At 39.3% G+C, this 26,491-nt stretch overlaps 1 protein-coding gene across 1 annotated transcript; it reads right to left on the reverse strand.

Annotated features, from left to right (window-relative positions):
* Window positions 1-962: 962 nt before the first annotated feature.
* On the reverse strand, window positions 963-24,846 carry si:ch73-168d20.1 (NACHT, LRR and PYD domains-containing protein 3). The gene is made up of 16 exons (XM_056447858.1): window positions 24,727-24,846; window positions 23,656-23,704; window positions 23,462-23,568; window positions 19,713-19,790; window positions 19,449-19,556; window positions 19,000-19,107; window positions 18,736-18,843; window positions 18,600-18,660; window positions 15,732-15,936; window positions 13,861-15,616; window positions 12,350-12,523; window positions 9,629-9,802; window positions 7,217-7,390; window positions 4,296-4,469; window positions 1,889-2,062; window positions 963-1,803 (listed from the first exon to the last, which is right to left on the reverse strand). The coding sequence occupies exons 3-16, from the start codon at window positions 23,509-23,511 to the stop codon at window positions 1,797-1,799; spliced, it is 3,351 nt and encodes a 1,116-aa protein (XP_056303833.1). The 5' UTR covers window positions 23,512-23,568; window positions 23,656-23,704; window positions 24,727-24,846; the 3' UTR covers window positions 963-1,796.
* Window positions 24,847-26,491: the final 1,645 nt, after the last annotated feature.

The following is a 26,491-nucleotide window of genomic DNA, read 5'->3' on the forward strand; positions in this document are numbered from 1 at the left end:
TTACTAACTCATTCTGAATGATCTGAAAAACCCTAAACTACTCTTATATACAACTGGTTTGTAAATATTGCAATACTTAATTTAGTAATGAAAAATAAATCATTAAGTATGAAAATACAATTATTTAGCACATTATATAGGTACTTATAAGTCAAGAATACAGCATTTGTAGCTACAGATATAAACTGCTTACTCACGTTTATTAATGTAGAGTTAATGCTTAACAAATAATGAATTCACTAGATGCTAATGCCTAATAAATGATTCATAGTGTGTAGTTATTATAAAGTGTTACCCAGTATTGTTGTTGCAGATGAAATATAACAGCGCAAACGCGCTTGAAATATTTTCCAGTTGGCTAGATATTAACAGTTATACAAACATCTTTACCGAAGCCTCTCTACGTGACGGTTGGTCTCGCGCTTCCACCATATTTGTAGTTTATTCACACTTTTCACCTGTATTTGTAGTTCTAATCAAATTCACTTCCAACATGCAATGTGCTGTGGCCGATATTGGCAAGGCAAGTTTATTTATATAGCACATATACACAGTGTTATATTTATATACACAGCTGCAATTCAAAGTGCTTTACAGAAACAAGAATAAAAAAAGAAAAGAATAAGAAAAACAAAACAATAAAATGATTAAAAACAGATTCAAATGTGTTAAAACAGGTTATAAAAGAATATAAAAAAAAGAAAAAGACATAATAGGGCGATCTGTCGGACGTAGCACAGTGTTTTCACTAAGCAGTTAGAGTATGGACACTTCTACACTTTGGCGTACTCTTTTCAAATACTATTTAGAATGGATAGTATGCGGATTGGGACGCAGCAATTCATGAATCAATATGATTATATGACAATATGATTATCAATATATTTTATTATATATTTTTTATTTTATTGTAATAAGTTGTGAAAAATAGTGAAAAACTTTTATTTTAATTTAATTTTTATTTTTAATAGTGTTCAGGTGATGCTGGTGGAGGAAAACCTTTCCTGACTCGCTCCTCCAAAACACCTCAAAGTGGCTCAATAATATTTAGATCTAGTGACTGTGCAGGCCATGGAAGATGTTCAACTTCACTTTCATGATCATCAAAACACCATCACCAGTCTTATTGTAGGTATTTAGTGCATTATCATCCTGATACACAATACAACGTTTGAAGCATTGGGCGCGGAATGGTTGGGTAGTCCTTGGCAGTGACCCAGCGCCGATCTAGCACAATTATTGGGCCTCTGGAATGCCATGATATTGAGCCCAAACTATCACTGATCCACCCCCATGTTTCACTCTGGGCATTAACAGTCTGGGTGGAATGTCTTTGGGGCTTCTCCACACCGTAACTCTCCTGCATATGGGAAAGACAGTGATGGTGGATTCATCAAAGAACAATACATGTTTCACATTGTCCACAGCCCAAGATTTTCACTGTTGACACCATTAAAACCAATGTTTGTCATTTGCATGAGTGACCAAATTTTTGTCTATAGCAGCCGGCCATGTATTTTGACCCTGTGGAGCTCCAGACCAACAGTTTTGGTAGAAACCGGAGTGTCAAGCTGCACTTTTAATTCTGCAGTGATGTTTTTTTTGGTAAGCAGCCGGTCATCCCTTTCAGACAGCTTCCTCTGGCGTCCACATTTCCTCCTGTTGGATGTGGTTCTTCTTGGTGGTTTGCTGACATTACTCTGGATACCGCAGCTCTTAGTTATCACAAAGACTTGCTGTCTTGGTCACTGTCTTGCTTGCAGCCGGAGTAGTTTATCTTGACTGTGCGACTGGTATTAAATACTGCAAAATTGAGGATAACGATATAATATACTTAAAGGTCTGCTTTAATCTAGGATAAAATGAAAGCATCGACTACGCAACTTACTGTAGTTTCTCCAGTTTACACTGTGGATCCTCCAGTAGAGCTGAGAGCAGCTTCACTCCTAAATCTCCTGGATTGTTATTCTTCAGGCTTAGTTCTCTCATATTTGAGGGGTTTGATCTCAGAGCTGAAGCAAGGGCAACACAGCCTTGCTCACCAATGCTGCAGCAATTCAACCTGCAGAAAAGAGAAATGACAATCAACAGGCATTTGCTAATTTATATTTTAATTGTGCAGACATGGCAAGTCTTATGGTAGGATTGGGGGAAAATTAAAATTTTGGGGTTTAAATTGTGGAAAATAGCCTGCGCCGACTTGTGATTTGATCTTTGATCATGTTAACAATGTGCAAACTCCACACAGAAATGCCAACTGACCCAGCCGAGGCTCGAACCAGCGACCTTCTTGCTGTGAGGCGACAGCACTACCTATTGCGCTACTGCATCACCTGTTTGCTTTATTGTTATTGTTAAAAGCTAACTGGAATAAAATGTTTCAATTTAAATGTGTAAATTAATCAGATTTTGTCTAAATGTACATACTGTCACCCGACAATGCAGAGAATTTGGTGAGCAAATCAAGTCCAAGGCAGATTTTGCTTGTGATTGCTTGTCTTTATTGTAATAAATTATAATTTAGAAAGTTATCCTGCATTAGTTAATACAATTTAAAGTAACTTTTTCTATTTATTTTGAAATATTATGAAATAAATTAGAAAATGACCCATGGCAACTTTAATGTAACATAGTTTGGTATAAATACCTTCGGCCCACAGCTCTCTGTAATACTTGGTTTAAACCCTGGTTTAAACGGACGGCCATCCTAAAGTCTTAGCTGAAGTTAACTAATATCTCTCAATCTCAGCAAGGGATCGTTAAACAACTAATCACAACAACAATCGAACCACACACTCTCAGAATGAAGTACAATCTCATCCTCCCTTCTCACAGAGGAAGAAGTATCCCAACTTCTCTCTGCTCATCCCTAAAACAGTTAAGGCTGTGACTGAAGTCAGATGTAGTTTGTGTTTCTCTTCAGTTATTGTGCTTGTTAACAGCACACGTTCATCATTAATGTCCATTTTATTAATCACTTAATTACAGTACAATAGATCAGTATTATTTTAACACTGTTTTGATGTCTGTACACTACCTGACAAAAGTCTTGTCACCTATCCAAGTTTTAGGAACAGCAAATAATAACTTGACTTCTACTTGACTATTTGGTGTGAGAAGTGGCTTATATGAAAGGCAAAGGCCTCTAGATTACACTTATTTACCACAATAAAATATGATCATGCCTTGATTTTTTTTTGAATGATTTAATATGGACAGTAAGGTCTGAATTTGCTTAGATAAATGTCCGAACAGAAATAATGTCCAGTATAGAATATAAAGTCATGGTGCAGTGGAAACCGAATGAATATTGTGTCTGACTCCATCATGAGCTTGGAGGACTGCATCCATACATCTCTGCAATGACTCAAATCACTGATTAATAAAGTCATCTGGAATGGCAAAGAAAGCGATCTTGCAGGATTCCCAGAGTTCATCAAGATTCTTTGGGTTCATCTTCAATGCCTCCTCCTTCATCTTACTTCTCAATAATGTTCATGTCTGGTGACTGGGCTGGCCAATCCTGGAGCACCTTGACCTTCTTTGCTTTCAGGAACTTTGATGTGGAGGCTGAACTATGAGAAGGAGCACTATCCTGCTGAAGAATTTGCCCTCCTGTGGTTTGTAATGTAATGGGCAGCTCAAATGTCTTGATACCTCAGGCTGTTGATGTTGATCATCCACTCTGCAGATCTCTCGCACGCCCCCATACTGAATGTAACCACAAACCATGATTTCTCCTTCACCAAACTTGACCGATTTCTGTGAGAATCTTGGGTCCATGCGGGTTCCAGTAGGTCTTCTGCAGTATTTGTGATGATTGGGATGCAGCTTAACAGATGATTCAAGGGGGGGGGGGGGGGGGAAATCGACCTTCTGCCACTTTTCCAAACGATCAACTACAAGTCAAGTTATCATTCATTGCTCTTACAACTGGGATCCACCACAAGGCTTTTGTCAGGTAGTGTAATTGCAACTGTTAAATATTTTTACTAATCTTCTTATTTTATTTTGCCTTCTCTTTTATAAACTTGTGTCATGGTGTGGTAACATCTACATTTAATGTAAAATGACCACATTTAAATACTCTTCTCTTGTCATTCATGCTGTCACCTTGTAGCTTTTTTTAAATGTGTGCTGTCACATCTTGTTTTTGCTCGGCACTGTGGTGTGTGTGGAAGTTTTAGATAGTTTTGTCTATATATTTTAAATGTTCGTTTAAGGATCACATACTGTTTTGAACATAAGTTTTTTTCTTATTTGCCAGAATTATTAAAAATTCACACGAGACTGACCATAGTTTCTCCAGTTTACAATGTGGATCCTCCAGTAGATTAGAGAGCAGCTTCACTCCTGAATCCCCTGTGTTATTATTGCTCAGATTCAGTTCTTTCAGGTGTGAGGGGTTTGATCTCAGAGCTGAAGTCAAAGAAGCACAGCCTTCCTCTGCAAACCCACAGTTGATAAGCCTGCAGAAACAAAAAAAACTAGTTCAAAATGATGCCACATCCTTAAAATCTGGTTTAAATCTCCAAAATTATCTTATGTTGTCACACAGCCATATCACCCTGCAGTCAAAGACCGGTTACTCACTAAAGCTAAGCAGGGCTAAGCCTGGTCAGTACCTTGATAGGAGACCACATGGGAAAACTAGGTTGCTGTAGGAAGGGGTGTTAGTGACCATGCTGTCAGTGAGCACCGTCTTTCAGATGAGACGTTAAACCAAGGTCCTGACTCTCTGTGGGTGTAACCTCGGTGTCCTGGCCAAATTCCTTCCATTGGTCATTACCCATCATGGCCTCCCAATCATCCCCATCCACCGAACTGGCTGTATCACTGCCTCTCCACTCCACCCATAGCTGTTGTGTGGTGAGCGCACTGGTGCCGTTGTCCTGTGGCTGTCGTCACACCCTTACTCTTTACGAGAAGTGCCATGAGATTTTTAATGAGAGTCAAGATCTCGGCTTACTTCTCATCCGAAATTCAGTTCACAGCAATATTTTTGTTTTTATGCTCAAAGAAATCAAAGTAATGTCTGTATTTCCACTTGGAGCGCTATCCTGTTCAAGAATTTGCCCTCTCCTGTGGTCTGTAATGTAATGGGCAGCACAAATGTCTTGATACCTCAGGCTGTTGATGTTGCTGTCCACTCTGCAGATCTCTCGCACGCCCCCATACTGAATGTAACCCTAAACCATGATTTTTCCTTCACCAAACTTGACTGATTTCTCTGAGAATCTTGAGTTCATGTGGGTTCCAGTAGGTCTTCTGCAGTATGTGTGATGTGTCATTGCTCTTACAACTGGGATCCACCACAAGACTTTTGTCAGGTAGTGTAATTGCAACTGTTATACTGTATATTTTATCCCCATCCACCGAACTGGCTGTATCACTGCCTCTCCACTCCACCAAAGCTGGTGTGTGGTGAGCGCACTGGCGCCGTTGTCCTGTGGCTGCTCTCACACAGAAGTGCCATGGGATTTTTAATCCCACAGAAAGTCAAGATCTCAGTTTTAGTCAAGACCATCAGATCTAATCTGAAAGACGAAAAACTACTGAAATTCAGTTCAAAGCAATATTTTAGTTTAGTCGCTTAATGAAATCAAAGTAATGTCTAGGGCCAGACAGAATCTGCGGACGTTTTTTGCTATTTCTGCAGAGAATTTTGGTAAAAATCTGCGGATTTATGTTGAATTATTTTAGGAGTATCATAACTAAAACCTTAATATGTGAAATAAAAAATAATACTATTTAATTTTAATTAATGTTTAAAATGCAAATCCAATTATATCCACTTTATTTGGTAAACAAAGCAAGTCTCTCATATAATATCTCTACTAAAAGACTGAAAATATTACTGTACAAACTTTATTGTACATAAATCAGATGAACATTTTCATATTAGTCAATAATATTACTGAAATTAATTAAAAAAACTGAATAAATATAAATTTACAGACATTTCCACAAGTAAATAAACAGAATTAATGATGGGCTGAAAATCTGCTGAATTCTGTGCGCGCAGATTCCGTGTGGGCCTAGTAATAATGTCTGTATTTCCACTTGAAGAAGCACACTCGTCAGCAGCTATTTCAGCTCTCGATATCCAGCAATGTAAAAGCACATGCTTATTAACTGACGGTGCAGCAGAAACCATCATTTAAAAGAAGTAAATATAAAAATAACCACTTGTTACAACCGAGGTCTGCAGAAGAGCATCTCCGAACACACAACACGTCCAACCTTGAGGCAGATGGGCTACAGCAGCAGAAGACCACACCGGGTGCCACTCCTGTCAGCTAAGAACAGGAAACTGAGGCTACAATTCACACAGGCTCACCAAAATTGGACAATAGAAGATTGGAGAAATGTTGCCTGATCTGATGAGTCTCCATTTCTGCTGCCACATTCGGATGGTAGGGTCAATATTTGGCGTCAACAACATGAAAGCATGGATCCATCCTGCCTCGTATCAACGGTTCAGATTGGTGGTGGTGGTGTAATGGCGTGGGGGATATTTTTTTGGCACACTTTGGGTTCAATAGTACCAATTCAGCATCGTGTCAACGCCACAGCCTACCTGAGTATTGCTGCTGACCATGTCCATCCCTTTATGACCACAGTGTACACATCTTCTGATGGCTACTTCCAGCAGGTTATCGCCCCATGTCATAAAGCATGAATCATCTCAGACTGGTTTCTTGAACATGACAATGAGTTCACTGTACTCAAATGGCCTCCACAGTCACCAGAGCTCAATCTAATAGAGCACCTTTGGGATGTGGTGGAATGGGAGATTCACATCATGGATGTGCAGCCGACAAATCTGCAGCAACTGCGTGATGCTATCATGTCAATATTGAGCAAAATCTCTGAGGAATATTTCCAGTACCTTGTTGAACCTATGCCATTAAGGATTAAGGCAATTCTGGAGGTAAGAGGGGGGTCCAACCCGGCACTAGTAAGGTGTACCTAATAAAGTGGCCTGTGAGTATAGTTTACCTTCGGGCCGCAGCTCTGCACAGTTTTGCTCCAACCCTAATCAATCGCAGCTGATCCATCTAATCAAGGTGTTGAAGACTACTAGAGACCATTAATCAGGAGTGAGTTGGAGGTGGTGGGAGCTAAACTCAGCAGAGCTGTGGCCCTCCAGGAATTGACTGCTGTAAAGGCTTTTGAACTGAGATGAAAACCTCATAGTTAATGTATTACAGACCTCAGTTTCTCCAGTTTGCAGTGTGGATCCTCCAGTAGAGCAGAAAGTACTTTCACTCCCGAGTCTGTTAAATAGTTCTCGCTCAGATTCAGTTCTCTGATGTGTGAAGGGTTTGATCTCAGAGCTGAAGTCAGAGCAGCACAGTCTCTCTCTTGAATACTGCAGTAACTCAGCCTGCAGACAGAAAGAGGAACTAGATGACACACCAATAATAAACGATCACACTGCACTATTTAATCAGTGTGTAATGTGTATATCTCACTAATTATCACACATTTCTCAATAACAGGGTGGCACAGTGGCTCAGTGGTTAGCAATGTTGCCTCACAGCAAGAAGGTCACTGGTTTGAGTGCCAGCTTGGTCAGTTGGCATTTCCATGTGGAGTTTGCATGTTCTCCCTGTGTTGGCGTGGGTTTCCTTCGGGTGCTCCAGATTCCCCCACAGTCCAAACACATGTGGTATAGGGCAGTGGTAGGGAACCTATGGCTTGGGAGCCACATGTGGCTCTGTGACCAAAAATATGTGGCTCTCCAGCTGTTTCTCTTCAATAAAAACTTAAAACTGTCACTAAAAATCAGTTTCCTATTGAAAATACAATTACAATTACCTTTTTATTGTATTTTTACACCAATAAAGTCCATGCAACTAAAGCCTAATTCACACTACAGGATTTTAAGCTTGATTTGAGCCCGATTTGGAAGTTATCGAGCTCGCCGACAGATCGGGCTGTGATCGGGAAGTAATCTGCGGGTGCACGGCGCTCAACAGTCTTTATGTGTGAACTACTAATCAATGCATCAAAGAGGCTCGCTGAAGCGTCGCCGACACCTCGCAGACGCAAATCCAATATCTAGCGTGCGGTCAGATGTAGTGACGAGCTGCAGCCAATGAGAGAGCATATCAGCATGAGCTAAACGTGTGCTCAGGAGTTCAACAGAAACGTCTGTGATTGGCCAGAGTGGGCATCGATGCACTCGCTTCATTCTGCGTTAACACGGACACGAGAGTAGGCTATATTAACAGGGGAACTAGAGTTCTGTAACTATTAGAATCACCATACTGGTCATTCTGACCGTTCTCATATTAAACATCATATTGTCACGTCATATTTACATTCAAAGCTTCTATTGAGATATTAAAATTAAGCTCTAAATGTGTGTCCTCATATTTTGACACCATTACCCTAAAAATATGATCTATTTTGGTAGTACAGCCTATAAATATGTAGTTAAGATACTAGAACACGCAAAGGTCTGGGCCTTGCTTTCATTTTCACTTTCAAACAGGAGCTATTTCACAGCACAGAATATGCTGTAAATTTATGTTTTTGCTATCAGAAAGTTTTGTTTATGTTAGCAGGAAGTTGCTAGGCAAAAAAATTGCACGAATATTTAATCACAGTGATAAGTAGCAGACATGCATGCAGTCATGTGGACCAATATGGTAATCAAAGGTAGAAATGCTCAGTTATTTACAGTTTGTAATTTAAAATAACAATGTTAGAAAGAAATACACAGATGTTTAGGAAACGTCGGGGTGTTATAAATATGTTAGTTTTATTTCAAAGAGTTATTAAATTACAAAAATTGAAAACTCTATGTGTATCAATCCACTCGAACCTTGCAGGTGAGCGATTGATCTGCTGATGCATCAGCTGACTGACGATGTTTTTAAATGCTTCCTTGAAAGCTTGAAACGCTGTCGGTGATGTCATCAGCACACAAGCAGCCAATAGTGTTCAGCTTTCTCTGACGACTCCTCCCTCAACATTTCATTGGCTGTGGTTTGGTAGCTGGACTGAGCTGTTGGGGAACTACTTGTTGTCAGATCTTGTAGTGTGTCACCCCCCTCTAGTGGATCATTTACGTAGTGTCGCGTAGTGTGAACACCACCGCGATTAAAAGACACAAAATCAAGTCATGTAGTGTGAACAGCACAGCGATCTGCCGACGTTTAAAATCCTGTAGTGTGAACTAGGCTTTACATTTCTATAGTAACCTTGCGCACGTAAATTCAATTAACATTCACGAGTGTCGATGGCGGAAAGAAAGAAATTCTATAAACTGTCCTTTCTTAATACACAGACATCCTTAACATGTGATGCTTCATATATATCTCCAATGGCTCTTTAAAAAAAATCTGAAATGGCTCTTTACTAAAAAAAAAAAGGTTGTTGACACCTAATATAGGGGAATATGCAAACTCCACACTAAAATTGGTCGCTGAACTGTTTTTGACAGGGTAAGAATGGATGGAAAAAACTTGGCATCCGATGTGACCATTAAGCAAACTTGTCAGCTTTGTTTTCTTTCTTCTAGCAAAGAATGTTGTAATGTATAAAATAAAAATGTTGTCGTCCAGAGAGATATCTCGTTACATACAAAAGCCTTCATTATCACGATAACACTCACTGTAGTTTCTCCAGTTTGCAGTGTGGATCCTCCAGTAGAGCCGAGAGCAGCTTCACTCCTGAATGTCCTGGTTTATTATAGTTCAGATTCAGTTCTCTTATGTGTGAGGTGTTTGATCCCAGGGCTGAAGCAAGAGCGGCACAGCCTTTTTTTGAAATACCACAGCTGGAAAGACTGCAGAGAATATAGGGAAAAATCTGAAATGAGTTATTAGTGCAACATGGTCATTTTGTTGGTTTTATTTAGACTGAAAGGAAGACTGGATTATCATTACCTTCCAAATAACCCAAGGTTTATAAAATGCCATGGTTGATTTTTTTTAATAAACCAGTTGTAATTTGACACAGGTAGGCATGGGAGCAAAACTGTTTTCACGGTATACCGCGGTTTGTAAAAGTGAAGGTTCTGCAAACCGTTCCTAAGTTGTGTATACGATTTTTTTATTTGCATTTTTTTTAGGACACCAGTATCTCCAGCAGAAAAAGATCTCCAAAGATGCCATTTTAAATTGTAAAGAAATCTGTGTTTTTGAAACTAATGCAGACAGCAGAAGTCAATGATTCATTTTTATTATTTAGTCTGACATGTTTACTGCTCAAACATATTTTAAATCTTTCCAAAAAAAAAAAACACTTAACTTACACTTAGACATTTAAAAAGAATATATTTTAGAGCAGTAGTCATGATACTGTGAAACCGTGATATTTTTATCCAAGGTTATCATACCGTCAGAGTCTTATTCCGGCCTATGCCTAGACACACACACTTTTTTTGAAAATCTAAATATTGGGGCTCTATTTTAACGATCTAGGCGCAAAGTCTAAAGCTCATGGCGCAAAAACATTAAGAGCATATGTCCGAATCCACTTTTGCTATTTTAACAATGGAAAAATACACTCTGAGCCGCGGCGCATGGTCTAACAGGGTTGAGCCTAATGAGTTTGGGTAGGCCCACACAGAATTTGCGCATGCAGATTTTTAGCCCATCATTGATTCTGTTTATTTACTTGTGTAAATTTATATTTATTCAGTTTTTAAATTAATTACAGTAATATTATTGACTAATATGAAAATATTCATATGGTTTATTTACAATAAAGTTTGTAAAGTAATTTTTTCTGTCTTTTAGTAGAGATATTATATGAGAGACTTGCTTTGTTTACCAAATAAAGTGAATCTAATTGGATTAGCATTGTAAAAATTAAAGTTAAAAAGATATTATTTTTTTGATTTCATAAATTAAGGTTGTAGTTATGATACTCACAAAATAATTAAGCAGAAATCCGCAGATTTTTAACACAATTCTCAGCAGAAATAGCAAAAAGTGTCTGCAGATTCCATCTGGCCCTAGTTCTGGGTGTGTTTTGAGCATAACCTGCATTAAACCAATCAGAGTCTCATCTCTCATTCCTTTTAAGAGTCCTTCCAAATCGCTGGTAAACACACAGATCACATAGAACTACAGATCTGCCGGTATATGGACTACAAGGTCCAGTCATGCAACACACACACACACACCTGCTCCAAGTCTCCATTGATTAGACTCACACAGCTTAAGCTGCTCATGGACTCATTACTGGACTATTTATACAGCACACAAACACACAGAAGGTGCTGAGTCTTGTTAGCTGTTTCTGTGACATTGCAACGCGTTTTCCTTGCCTTGCCGTGTTTTTGAACCTTGCTTTGTTTTGTTTGTTTTATTGTTCGTCCCTCTCTGCTGCCTGCCTTCTGACCACTTGCCTGCTAATTTGACTACGAATCTGGATTTGCCTGTATACATCTGTTTGCCCCTGTGTTGACCGTTGCTTGCCTGACTATTCTGCTAAATAACTCTGCGTTTGGATCTGCACCCGTGTTGTCAGTGTCCCTGTCACCAGGGCTGGGGCATCCTTAAGAGGCAACCTAGGCACTGCCTAGGGTGGCATAATAGTGAGGGCGGCAAAATAGTGAGGGCGGCAAACCAAACTTGCTCCCCCCCACCCACGACGGCAGAATTGTGAGGGTGGTTCAAACTTCTTGAACCGGTAACTTTCGGGTTGAGGGCGGGGTGATAGTCCTTTGCCTAGAGCGGCAGTTCAGCTTCCTCAGGTCCTGCCTGTCACATTACATTACCCCTTCCCCTAAGCTCTTTGCCTTCAAGCTAAACAGAATTGCGACACCCCTACCCCTTCATGTGAACGCGCAAAACGAGGGGTAAGGGGAAGGGCTAAGGGGTAGAATTGGGATTGGGCCTAAATAGCAAATCCATTTGCGCCACTTTGTGGACACATGGGTGTGCTGGTCAGACGAGTTGTGTTAAGGCGCATTGTTGGCACGTTGCTATTTTGAAGAACTGAAATAGACCACACCATTGACCAACTAAAAGCTGCTCTAAAGTCCAGCGCAGAGCGTGTTAGTTATGTGCCTATGGAGGTCCAAATGCTGACACATTGCTTAATACACACAGAATGTACAGCAATACACAAATATCTTTACAGATGAAAACAATTAAAGGATTAAAATGATACAACAATTATTATTTTCTACATTAATATAAAAACCACTGCCTCCATGCCTTCTTCATGTTGGGGGGCTTTTTTAGTTTATTCATGACAGTCTGCTTTTGTATAATGTTATTATCAGTTATTCATTTTTCATACAAATGGTTTTAAGAATAACAAAAACAAAAACTCTTCCAAAGAAAAGCAGTGTTTAATTCAGTAAAAATGTAAGACTCACTGTAGTTTCTCCAGTTTGCAGTGTGGATCCTCCAGTAGAGCCGAGAGCAGCTTCACTCCTGAATCTGCTGGATAATTATAGTTCAGGTTCAGTTCTCTCAGGTGTGAGGAGTTTGATTTCAGAGCGGATTTAAGACCTGCACATCCCTTTTCTGTGATGCCACAGTTGGAAAGACTGCAGATTAAATAAATGTAAAGATATTAGCATGTGACAGATTTACTCAATGTAATTGTTGCCTTCAGTAACACTTTATTTTCATTTAATGGTCACACTTTATTTTAATGTACAATGTAATACACACTGCAATGCGGTGGTGCAGTGGGTAGCGCAGTCACCTAACAGCAAGAAGGTCGCTGGTTCAAGCCTCAGTTGGGTCAGTTGGCATTTCTGTGTGGAGTTTGCATGTTCTCCCTGTGGGTTTCCAACGGGTGCTCCAGTTTCCCCCACAAGTCCAAAGACATGCAGTATAGGTGAATTGGGTAAGCTAAATTGTCCGTAGTGTATGTATGTATGTGTATGAATGAGTGTGTATGGATGAGTGTGTATGGATGTTTCCCAGTGATGGGTTGCGGCTGGAAAGGCATCCGCTGCGCAAAAACATATGCTGGATAAGTTGGTGGTTCATTCCGCTGTGGTGACCCCTGACTAATAAAGGGACTAAGTCAAAAAAAAAAATGAATGAATGAATAATACACACTGTAACAAACTATTAATTTAGACTTTTAACTCTAAATAACTAATTACAGTTAGTAAGGTAGTAGTCGGGTTTAGGCATTGGGTAGGATTAGGGATTCATTCATTTTCCTTAGTCCCTTGTTTATCAGGGGAATGAACCGCCAACTATTCTGGCATATGTTTTACGCAGCGGATGCTCTTCCAGCTGCAACCCAGTACTGGGAAACACCCATACACACTCTCATACACTACGGCCAATTTTGTCTACCCAATTCACCTATACCATATGTCTTTGGACTGTGGGGGAAACCGGAGCACCCGGAGGAAACCCACGCCAAGCTGGGGAGAACATGCAAACTCCACACTGAAACGTCAACTGACCCAGCCGGGACTCGAACCAGCGACCTTCTTGCTGTGAGGCAACAGTGCTAACCACTGAGACCCCAGGATTAGGGATGAAAATTATTGAGGGAGAATTATACTTGAACAATTATTATCTTAATAATAGGCAGGTAATAAGCCAGTATTAAATTGTGGTAACTGCAGACCAGTATTGAATCAGCTGTGAAAAGGTTGAAACTTTAAAAAAACATCAAACTACTCTACAAGCATCATCACCAGCTGCAATTATCAAAGGTCCCATTAGATTAAAATAACGTTTTTTAGAGATCAGGATCAGTATTGTTAGACTTTACAGTATCTGTAAGCTACTGCGCTCCAAAACAGTGACAAAATTTGCGTTTAGAAGATAAACTTATAATAGGACTGAGTCTTTCAGGCTTGTTTGAAACCTACAGGTAAGTGTGTTGAAGCAGGGTTGGAACTAAAATACTCACTCAGCCTTTCTAGATGCTTTGACCACTGGAAGAAGCCCCAAAAGACATTCCTCTGATGGGTGGTATTTACTCAGTGTAAACTCCTCCAGCTCTTCTACTGAGTTCAACAGCACAAATACCAGAGCTGACCACTGAGCAGGAGACAGATGAACTCCAGAGAGACCGCTGGCATCTGTTCTGCTCAGGTATTGTTGGACTTCATGCTCTAGTGAATGATCATTTAGTTCATTCAGACAGTGGAACAGGTTGATGGATTTCTCTGAAGCGGGATTCTCCCTGATCTTCTGTTTAATGTACTCAGCTAGTTCACAACTGCTCTGAGAGCTGCTTGCTCTTTTTCTAATGATTCCTCGTAAGAGAGTCTGATTAGACTCAAGTGAGAGACCTAAAAGGAAACGGAGGAAAAGATCCCAGTGGCCATTGTCACTCTGTAAGGCCTTGTCCACTTCCGCTTTCAATAAACTGGTCATTGGTGACCTAAACACGTTCCACAGACCTGTGTTTTGCTCAGAAGTGGATAGAAGTTTGAATAAAGCAGCAAGAAACTCTTGAACACTCAGATGAACAAAGCTGTAGACCTTCGCCAACTGCAGTCCAAACTCCTCTCTGAAGATCTGGGTGCAAACTCCTGAGTACACTGACACCTCTCTGATGTCAATACCGCTCTCTTTCAGGTCCTCCTCATAGAAGATCAGGTTCCCTTTTTCCATCTGTTCAAACGCCAGTTTTCCTAGGGACAGAATAGTCTTTCTAGCCTGGTGAGGATCAGTTTCACAGTTCCCATCATACTTCTCTGTTTTCAGTTTAGTCTGAAAGATCAGGAAGTGTGTGAACATTTGTGTGAGAGTCTTGGGAATCTTTGCGATCTCTACTTTATCCATCATCCTTTGGAGAACAGTGGCTGAAATCCAGCAGAAGACTGGTAAGTGGCACATGATGAACAGACTTCTTGATGACTGGATGTGTGAGATGACTCTATCAGCCAGACTCTCATCATTTATCCTCTTCCTGAAATATTCCTTCTTCTGAGGGTCGTCAAAACCTCGTACCTCTGTAACACGGTCAACCAATCCAGGGGGGATCTGATTGGCTGCTGCTGGTCGAGAGGTGACCCAGAGGAGAGCCGAAGGAAGTAGATTCCCCTTGATGAGGTTGGTCAGCAGGACGTCCACTGAGGCTGATTCTGTTACATCAGACAAGCTGGGATTGTTGTGGAAATTCAGAGGAAGCCGACACTCATCAAGACCATCAAATATGAACATTAGTCTGTAGTCATCATAATCAGCTGATTTCATTTCTCTTGTTTCTGCGTGAAGTTGGTTTAGAAGACCCACAAGACTGAGATGCTTCTGTATCAAGTTTAGCTCCCTGAAAGGAAGTGGGAAAAGAAAATGAACATCCTGATTTGCTTTTCCTTCAGCCCAGTCCAGAATGAACTTCTGCACAGAGACGGTTTTCCCAATTCCAGCAACTCCTTTAGTCAGCACTGTCCTGATGGATTGGTTTTGTCCAGGTGAGGGTGTAAGTATGTCATTACAGTTGATTGGTGTTTCATGTGTCTCTTGCCTTCTGGCCTCAATCTGTCTCACCTCATGCTCATTATTGACCTCTCCACTTCCTCCCTCTGTGATGTAGAGCTCTGTGTAGATCTCATTCAAACACGTCGCGCCTCCATAACTGGACAGTCCTTCACTGATTTTATGATATTTTTCCTTTAGTCTAGATTTGAGTTTTTTCTGATGAACAGGCATCATTTCTGAGCAAAAAACATACATTCATTTAGAATAAACAGAATATACAATACAATTTCTATCATGTTATAAAAATATATTTATAGCAAATGCTGTAATTCACTAATCCAGATCTCTTACTGGTTTGTAGCATCTTAGCGAGGTCTGTCTGCTTCATCTTCCTCAAGAAGTGCACTGTGACCTTCAGAAGTTCCTCTCTGACTCTACTATGACCCACATCCTCAGGATGGTCTCTTTCAGAGCATTCTGCGCAATCTGGACTCAGTAGTTTCTTGAAACCTTTTAACTCATTCTTCATTACATAAATAATTTTGTGCTCGAGCTCCTGAAACCATAGTCAGCGAAATCAATATTCAAACAATGAAACTCCATTTAGTCACACAGAAAGAGAGTGAACAAATGGATCAGAACTCAAGATAATGATTTAATGATAGTTTAGTGCATGACATTGTGGCTAATAAGCATTAGAGAATTTTATACATTTCTGTCTGGTTCTCAAATCTGATTGGCTGATAGCTGTGCTATATTCTGCAATATCAGCACTTGTACAGCCTCTTTACCCTTGTGTATTACTCCGCCCACATAGAGTGACAACAGATCAATAAACTCACTACAGTTTGACAAATATTGCAGCTGTTGGACAACATAATGTACTTTTGAGGCTTTTTAGTCAAGAATGTAGTTGTTTAGATTGCAACTCTGCAGTTTATTTAAAAGGATAGTGCCTACTTTAAACATGAATCATTTCTGTTATTCAGCAAATCGGCGGCCATTAGCCTGCCATTCAGCAGAGCAAAGAAAGTTGATGTTGTTTATCTACAAGATGGCGACAGAGAATGCATAATAAGCCCTAGAGGAGGAAATCTCAGCGTAATTTCTAACTACAACTGATCAAATCATTATTAAACTGGTGAGTGATATTCTAAGTCGATCTCTCTCTTTTGTGTATGGTTTAGTGCTGTATTTATACCATAGTAATTGTAGTGTATTGAGTGTGAGATGGTACTTACAAATCAGGAATGTGTGTATTTTGTGTTGGCCACTCTTTGTATTAGCTCTGAGTTACTTTTTGGTTGGCCATCTGTTTGTTTCTAACGTGTCTTCTGTTTTCATGCAGACTAGTTCAGTAAAGAGAAAGACAGAAGAAATGCCCGCATGTGTTTAGCGTTTTTCCTTATCGCAAATACAACAGTAATCTGATTGTGATATCCTGATTGCATCACAGAAATACTAGGAAATCTCTGTAGACTGATGGCATTTCATGTTGTTCAGCCTTATAATCTCAAAGTGGGAGCAAAATCACCTGTTTTGTCATCACTTTAGACATAACGCTAGAGAATCATTCAAATATTTGCTCCAAAGTGACGTTGGTGAAGTAGCAACCGTTTCTGCTGTTCTGATGTCAGCTGCAGATGTGAATCAATGGCGGAAGAAAGTAGTTCATCATACTACTGCATCATTTTCTTTTTATACACATGATTATGCCGTCAAACTGTTGTATAAACGCAATATCACACTCGTAGCAGTGCGATTATGGCTGTCTCTCGTCACTGGTTGGACACTTAGGCACTTGGCCTGCACGCCTCCCACCAGTGCCAATATACAGCCACATCGCACTGCTACTTGTGTGACATTGCTCATATATCACATGTGCTAATAACTTCCAATAAAAAAATCAGACAGGTAGTGAAGGTAAAGGGGAGGGTATAAACTGAACTGGCTGTTTGCTGGCATTATCATCACATCTGATTAGGTAAGGGAAGGTAAGATGCAGAATTAAGTGCAGGGTTAAGGTTTATTAAATCCAAAAACAAGGGCACGAAGGAACAGAGGGCAGGAACAGGGAACATAAGACAACAAACAATGACCGACAAACCAACTGAAGGAGCTTAAATACACAAGGGTATACAAGGTAACAATGGAGTGAAGACAAAATATCTTCCTGGACAGAGTAGACATCACTGCTTTTCATCAGCTTTTTAAAATCCTGATCTTCATGACCCTCCACATTTCTCTAACCACAGCAGAGGTTTGTTCCATTCAACCATACTGTAAGTGCCCTTTGAAGTAAACATCACAGGATTTTGTGCCATGATTACAGTTTGATAGAAGCTTGTTTAATTGTACAAATTACAAATTTTAGCTCTTACTACCAGGGAAAGCCAGCAATGGTCATGAATGCATGATTATAAGCTGTCATGGCTTTGCAATCTGTCATGATCACTAGAGATCCAGCCTGTGCAAACTGCTAATATACAGATTGCTACCGGACTACAATCTACCATTTCAAGAACTACAAGATCCAGTCATGCAACACACACACACACCTGCTCCAAGTCTCCATTGATTACACTCTCACAGCTGAAGCTGCTCATGGACTGATTACTGGACTATTTATACAGCACACAAACACACAGAAGTTGCTGAGTCTTGTTATACTGAACTGTACGATGCGTTTTCCTTGCCTTGTCTTGTCGGTTTTGACCCTCGCCTTGTTTTGTTTGTTTATTCCTGTCTGCTGCCTGCCTTTTGACCATCCACCTGTTTATTTGACTAAGATTCTGGATTACCCGTATACATCTGTTTGCTCCTGTGTTGACTGTTGTTTGCCTGACCATCTCTGTTAATAAAACCTGCATTTGGATCTGCACCCCTGTGGTCAGTGTCATTTTACATTACACAATCAAAACATGTCATTATAATGGAAGTCAATGGGGCAACAACAGCCCCAAGCATAATGAAAGGGCAGTCCATTTTTCCAGAGTGTATTGTGGAGTTTTTTAAAACATTTTCCCAAAATACTTGTCAAAATAAGATTTGTCACCATAAATCATTCCATTTGCTGAAACACAGAGAAAGTTGTGGCCAAAATAAGACTTAAAATCAGCCCAGGGGGAATAAAAACATCCCCAACAGCACACATTAGGGTTAATACTTTTAAAGAATAGAGAGCTTTTCTTTTGGGAAACACACACACATAATACCAACCTTGAAAATGGAGTCCAGGTTCTGTTTCATTACGTGTGATTTTGATCTTTCCTGTTTCTGACTGTAATTTAAATAAAACCCATATATTATTTTTGTAATTAATGAATGAAATACTTTTAAATTAAGAAAACAAGACCTGATATCAGCAGAAGGGACTCCTGAACTGAACTGGATTGGAGGATCCATCGACTGGTCGCTCTTCATGGACACACAGCTGGGCCCAGGAGAGTCATTCTCAAACACACTGCAACACAACACCAATAATGAAGCTGTGGGTCCATCTTGTGTTTGAATAGTTGAAATACAAATGCATTTTATAAGTAAATATGTATTATTGTATTTAATACACACCAATAAACTAAAGACCGAAATATTTGGCATAATCTAAACTAAACAAGACCTGATATCAGCAGAAGGGACTCCTGAACTGAACTGGATTGGAGGATCCATTGACTGCTCGCTCTTCATGGACACACAGCTGGGTTCAGGAGAGTCATTCTCAAACACACTGCAACACAACACCAATAAAGGAACATTGTCTTTTCTGAAGACCTTTTTGCTTTTTCCTGTTCAGACTGCGACACAGAGGAAGGCTTTCTGCAGTCTGCCCGAGTTATCCTTTTTTGACACTTATTTGAAATATATTTCAAAGACTTCCCTTCCCCTTTTGGGTCCTGTTTTCCCACTCCTCACAAATTTATATTCGAGCTACCAAAGACTGAAGAGTGCCTGCCCGAAGGCTTCCAGGTATTTAGAAATTTTGCGAGCCCTGAATATGTATTATTGTATTTAATACACATCAATAAACTAATAAATGACACATTTGGCATAATCTAAACTAAACAAGACCTGATATCAGCAGAAGGGACTCCTGAACTGAACTGGATTGGAGGATCCATCGACTGGTCGCTCTTCATGGACACACAGCTGGGTTCAGCAGAGTCATTCTCAAACACACTGCAACACAACACCAATAATGAAGCTGTGGGTCCATCTTGTGTTTGAATAGTTGAAATACAAATGCATTTTATGAGTAAATATGTATTATTGTATTTAATACACACCAATAAACTAATGACTAAAATATTTGCCATAATCTAAACTAAACAAGACCTGATATCAGCAGAAGGGACTCCTGAACTGAACTGAACTGGAGGATCCATCGACTGGTCACTCTTCATGGACACACAGCTGGGTTCAACACAACATTGTAAAAACAAAACTTCACACATGCAAATATTTATTCAGTTTGCTTGTTCACAGATATAAATATTGAGGTGACAACACTCATTTTTCAGTCTAATCATAATGTCATTGTTAATGAGCTTAATGCTGAGTTCAGACTGCATGATTTTCAAAGTATTTATTTTGACCTAGTTTTAACATTTAATGAAGCATTGTGAATTTATTTTAATTCATTTTAAAATTAAGTCAATTTAGCTTTAATGTATTTATTTAGCATCTGATAGACATCATAGTGGTAACGTCCACACAACGTCAAGATGTAACAACATTAGATGTTGATATTTGGTTGTTTTTAGGTTGTGTTGAAAAGTGACCAAAATCCAACATCAAGCCAACATCTTAAACCAACAGTATATTGATGTCAAATACTGACATTTATTCATCAGGTATGGCAACCAAATTAGCTTAAATGTAGCTATTTGATGTGCATAACACTGACGGTAGACAAATGGAGAACAGACAAATAACAACGGACATATACCAAATTGTAACACACAGAGTATCGGATAGCAACTTTCACTGACACACAACATAACACAGATATTCAGGACCTCTCGAGTAGCGTCCTGTCACCACTTTTATGCCACAGTGGCAGCGGCTGGATTGGAGACCGTGGGGTGACGTCAGGGGGGGACACGGCAAACAACTGGGCAGAGGTAGCCAATCGGAGCCACTGTATGGGTGGAAGCGGGAGAAAGGGAGAGAGCGAGCGAGCACAGGGAAAGAGGGAGAGAGAGACTAGCGAAAAATGATAATAATAATAATCACGCAACAAAGGAATGTAACAACTGGTGACTTTACAGTTTATTTTAACACCCCAATTACACCATTCATTTGTTTTTTGCATTTTATTAGCCTACATAAACTGATAACTAACTGTGAAATGTTTTATAAGATGGTTAAATTAGCTGTCCATTCGTTCATTCTTTCTTCCACTTTCTTTTCGGCTTATGCCGAGTTCAGACTGCATGATTTTCAAAGTAGTCGTGTCACGGATGTTTTCATGACTGTCTGGGGTAGCGTTCCGTCTGTGCTGTGTTTACACTCCAAGATGGATCAGTGACAAGGTGTTTCACACTGCATGACTTCAAAACAGGAAGAATCGACAACTTTTTCCAAACTACGTCTCACAACCAAACACACGTGAGAAGACATGGAAACAATGCGAGGTCACGTAACATATATTTTGTTATTACCTACATAAAGAGAAAGAAGCCTTTAGTGGGGTAGAAAGTGTACTTAATTTGCACACGTGGCATTAAAAGGAATTAGCAATTTCTCTCAAACTTTTTTCTTTTTCGACCTGGTTGTAGTATTGCTCAGATGACACGTCAAACAGACACGAGTGCTCCTGCCAAATTTCCACTAGTTTTTCCTCCATTTCTTGTGTCCAATTAAACTGAAATTGAGCGCTTTTACGTCTCCCCCAGCCTCCCGCTGGCCTGCAGGTACCCATACTAGTGAATGCTGCTCTCTGATTGGCTGTAGGTGATCTCGGATGTTATTGTCAATCAGAACACATTTCACACGGCATGATTTGAATCGCCGACAGCTCCAGATATTTAGCATGCCAAATATCTCACGGTTATCAGCGACTTATCGGCGATTCTCTCAGATTGTGTCTTTGATAGTTCACATTGTGATTTCGGGCATTTGTCTGCGATTTCTCAAAACCTGTCGCCGAGTCAAAATCATGGCTAAAATCATGCAGTCTAAACTCGGCATAAGGTAAAGGACTGCTCATTTCTGAAATTAAAATATACCCAGAAGGCACACAATGTCATAAGACGGTAATAATAGTTTAGATTTAGGTCGTAATGTTGGGTGATCAAAATGTAATTACTAGCAGCATCTAGCCAGCATCTAAGGACAACGTTATGTTGACGTCCAATAACAACGTTAAATGATGTTGATTTTAGGTTGTGTTGGAAAGTGACCAAAATCCAACGTCGAGCCAACATCTTAAACCAACGTCATATTGATGTCAAATACTGAAATTTTTTTACTCGTCAGGTATGGCAACCAAAATCCAAGGTCTGATAGATGTCGTAATGGTAACGTTCACACAACGTCAAGCTGTAACATAATTAGACGTTGATATTTGGTTGTTTTTAGGTTGTGTTGAAAAGTGACCAAAATCCAACATCAAGCCAACTTCTTAAACCAACGTCATATTGATGTCAAATACTGACATTTAGTCGTCAGGTATGGCAACCAAGATCCAACATCTGATAGACATCATAGTGGTAACGTCCACACATTGTCAAGATGTAACATCGTTAGATGTTGATATTTGGTTGTTTTTAGGTTGTGTTGAAAAGTGACCAAAATCCAACATCAAGCCAACATCTTAAACTAACAGTATATTGATGTGAAATACTGACATTTATTCATCAGGTATGGCAACCAAAATCCAACATCTGATAGACATCATAGTGGTAACGTCCACACATCGTAAAGATCATTAGATGTTGATATTTGGTTGTTATTAGGTTGCTTTAAAAAGTAACCGAAATCCAATGTCATTTTGCATTGACGTCGATTTGATGTTTTTGTTCTGACTTAAACCCGATTTTAATTTCCACTCAAAATGCAACATCCCCCGTCGTTGTGATACAACGTCAATCTGACGTGATGTTGACGTCTTGTGCCTGCTGGGTACCAACACACATATTTACCATTGTTGAGAATTATCCAGTATCCTGAAGATCACCAGATGACAATGTCATTAACTAACTACAGTATAAATAATTCCCAGGGCTTGATTTTTAAATAAACAATTCCCGGAACAAAACCAGGAAATAAAAGTAACCGTGACCGACGTCCACCACACAATGTCAGTTTTCCCGGAACATGACGTCATTAAACGGTGATGGCCCAAACAGAGCATCACATTTCTGAACGGTCTTTTATTATTTTGTGCCATATAACATAAAAGTTCAGTCATGGATAATAAACACATGTAGCTACAAATATAAATCGTTTGAACAATTACTATTGACTTTACTATCATGCGTCAAGTTAAAAATTATAATGAAATGTCTCACTGAGTCTAATCTTCAAGAAGAGCCCACAGTTACCTCTTCTGTCATGTTTTCCAGCTGACTTGAGATCGCTTTGCTTCTGTCTCCCTCTATCCTGATCCATTCGCGCAGTTTCATCTTCTCGAGAACTCGTTTGATCAGGCTCATTATCGTATGCGTGACTGCCTCTTTGCCATTTTGAAAATACTAATATTGCTTAGGCAGGCCACTATGCCAATATTTATTTTCGCTGCTCACTGCACGCAAAACAATCACCAACCATTAAGAGTGATTGTAAATGTAAGAAAGCTGATTGGCTGACTATATTATTGAGGACCAACAGTTAAACGTGATTTTTGCTTTAACTTGCGCATGGTGACTACCGTCATGCTGGTGTGTAAGCACACACAATACACACAGCCTCCGCTTGCACTCATTCTCTCTCTCACACACACACATGTAGGTATTCACCACGCACAAGTTAATGCTGCATACATTAAAATAAATACCGGAACGCAAAGCATGAATATCTGACATTTTCTGGAACATGATCCGGCTCAATTTAAGCACTTGATAATTCATATTATTTCTCACCTGGGCTCAAAGCAAGAGTCCTCTTCTCTGTGGAGATCTGACAAATCCATTGGTTGTTTTTTTCTCAAATACACAACTGCTTTGAAGTCTGATTAAAAGCGTTGAATCTGACCGAAAAATAAATACAAATTAAAGTACCATGATTTTAATTGTCTTCAAGTGTTAAATATGTGAAACAGTTCAAGCTTCCTGACCTCTTGTATGTTTTTGTGTCCTGTTTTTCAGAGAGATTCATCATGAAAGCTGTAAAGAATCAAAAAGTAGATGCAGATCCTCAAATTAAGTTATTAATCATTTTATAAATTATTTTCTCTTTCAAATCTTCCTTTAATTGTCGGTTCACACTCACAGTAAACACCTGCATGAATAAAATGTATCTTTTTTAATTATTATACTTCAGACAACAGCACAAACAACCACTGGCTTAAATCAGTGTTTCTCAACCATGTTGCTGGAGGACACCAACTCTGCACATTAACCACACCTCCTTATCCAAACCGATGACTGTATAAAATAGATCCAGACACATCTGATTCAGATCATAAGTTCATTAGCAGACTGAAAGCCAGACCTGTAATGGGTGTGACAAGGGTGACGTCCAAAAAAAAAGCAATGCTGGGGATCCTCCAGGAACGTGGTTGAGAAACACTGGGTTAAATTGGAAATGAGATGATTTATTTATAGACTGTTTCACTCTAGTGTGGTATAAACTCCTTTAAAACATCAAATGTTGCTTATTGTTACATTTTGATTTAAAAACCTCTGGACTGATTTTAGCAAAACGATCCAACGAACTCACGAACCAGGCTATATCACAGTGTATTGTGGTTGTGTAAGCCATATATACGGCTATAAGAAGAGACAATCGTGAGTACGACGGGACGTCATTCCTGTCAGTAAACGTACGTCGAATACGAAAGTGAAAGCATACTGACACTACCAAGAGCTGTTTATCAGTTAAGAAAACTGACAGAGATGACCATTTGATAATTGTTCTATATCTTAATCTTATAATATTTTGTATTAGGCCTATTGTTTTGTTCATTTCAGGCTATAGAATAAAACTTAAAGGGACTTTGACTGACACCTCGAAAGATCAACATTGATCTGCTTCATGATCCGCCAGCAGTCTCGGTTCATCTGTTATTTCTCTCTATAATTTAAGCCTATGACGCATAATTCTGGCGTTTTTTTAAATAGATTGATTAAATCAATAGATTTTTAAAAAACTTGACAACTGAAATGAGGCCATGAGAAAGTCTTACCTCTCTGATATTTGGTGATGATGTCTGTATGTGTCAAAAGTAAAGTGCACCTTTTCACTTATAATGTCTCATTTCTCATCGTCATAAATTAAAATAACGACGTATGACAGCTGAGCGGAGTCTGTGGGACTCAAACAAAATAACAGACTGAAAAGTAAACGCTGAAGCACTGACCAATGGGAGGACAGTTTACTCGCACGTGACTTATTTGTATTATTTCGTTTCGTTTATAAACTTTGTCGTGTGAAAGCGAACCACAGCAAGAACAAAAATAAACACTGTAACGATTTTAATCCCTGATTCGGAACAAAACAATCGATCTACATGTGTGAAAACAGACTTTAATGACTAGAAATGTCACCAAACAAGTAATTTCTTGTACGTTTCACTTAAAAACAACTGAACAAGCATTAAAAGCTACACAGTCCTGTGTAAAGTCTTTACAGCACAGCCTGGAGTTGTTTGAAATAATGTCTTCATAAAGTCAGTTTACTGATATTGAGAGATGTACATACAAACAGAATAACATTTTGAAAAGCATAAATGACCTAAACAGCTGCCTATGAATTAGGTTTTCGATTATTTGCTTACCTGAAAGTAACATGATTTCCAGATAATATGGACTTTGGATATCACAGTCACAATCATTATGCAATAAAGTAATGAATCTACACATTTAAAAGGAAGAAACAAGGAAGTAAGGGCTCGCCGCAAAGCTGTTTGTGTGTCTCTACATTTATTACTCTTACATCATTCATCTTTATTTCTATAGCGCTTTTACAATGTAAATTGAGTCAAAGCAGCTTAACACAGGTTAAGTTCTAGTAAATGAAATCTGCTCAGTTTTCACTGTTGAAGTTCAGTTTAGTTTAGTTCAGTTCAAAGTAATGTAAAGCCCACCCTACTGAAAAAAACAGCTTAAACCAGCCTAGGCTGGTTGGCTGGTTTTAGCTGGTTGACCAGCCGGGTTTTAGAGGGGTTTGGCTTTTTCCAGGCTGATTTTCAGCCATTTCCAGCCTTGTCTTAGCTGGTCAGGCTGGAAAATGACCAGCTAAATCCAGCCTAGCCAGGCTGTGAGCCCAGCCAAGACCAGCTATGTCCAGCTTAAACCAGGCTGGTCAAGTTGGTTTTAGCTGGATTTAGCTGGTCATTTTTCCAGCCTGGAAATGGCCAAAACCCCTCTAAAACCAGGCTGGTTTTAATAAATCATTATTTCTCTTTTCTCTCTTATTTATTGTGATTGTTGGTTATTAAAAGCATCATTTAGTCATCTTTTTGTGTTCTTCATGTTCTGTCTTTGAACAACAGTGTTTATCGGTAGGCAGTAGATGTGCATTGGAAAGTTCTTATAGTAGCTTGTCACCCAGGGCCTAGAAAGAAACACAGTGAATAAATTAGCATACATTAGATGTGCAAAAATGGACATTTCCGCATGATGTCACATGACTTAACAACTCTAATGTGTTTTTCTAAGTGCTTTATATAGTGTCAAACCTCAAATCCACAGCTCCCCAAACCTTCCCCAAATTATTCGTTAGGTTTCTAGTAAAATATTAGTTTGATGTTCAGTCACTGAAGGTGCAAGACCTACTTTCTTTGCATAATTGATTCCATATATCTTATATAAATATTCCATTTATGTTTCTGATAAACTCGTACCTACATTATCAAACTCCTCCAAGACCATTTGTCCATTTATCCCCAATGTTAATGTGTGTGTAATGTTTTGCTCTTCAGTTAATGGAAAATTCAATATTATTTGTAT

Source organism: Danio aesculapii, chromosome 22 (genome assembly GCF_903798145.1).
Source record: "Danio aesculapii chromosome 22, fDanAes4.1, whole genome shotgun sequence".
NCBI classification, from domain to species: domain Eukaryota; kingdom Metazoa; phylum Chordata; class Actinopteri; order Cypriniformes; family Danionidae; genus Danio; species Danio aesculapii.

Coding starts and splice junctions, on each gene's coding strand:
- si:ch73-168d20.1 (XM_056447858.1), bottom strand. CDS start 23,511: ATGGATTTGTCAGATCTCCACAGAGAAGAGGACTCTTGCTTTGAGCCC. Junction 19,557..19,712: donor GTCCCTTCTGCTGATATCAG/GTCTTGTTTAGT, acceptor GTTGTGTTGCAG/TGTGTTTGAGAATGACTCTG. Junction 15,617..15,731: donor CGCTAAGATGCTACAAACCA/GTAAGAGATCTG, acceptor TTTTTTGCTCAG/AAATGATGCCTGTTCATCAG.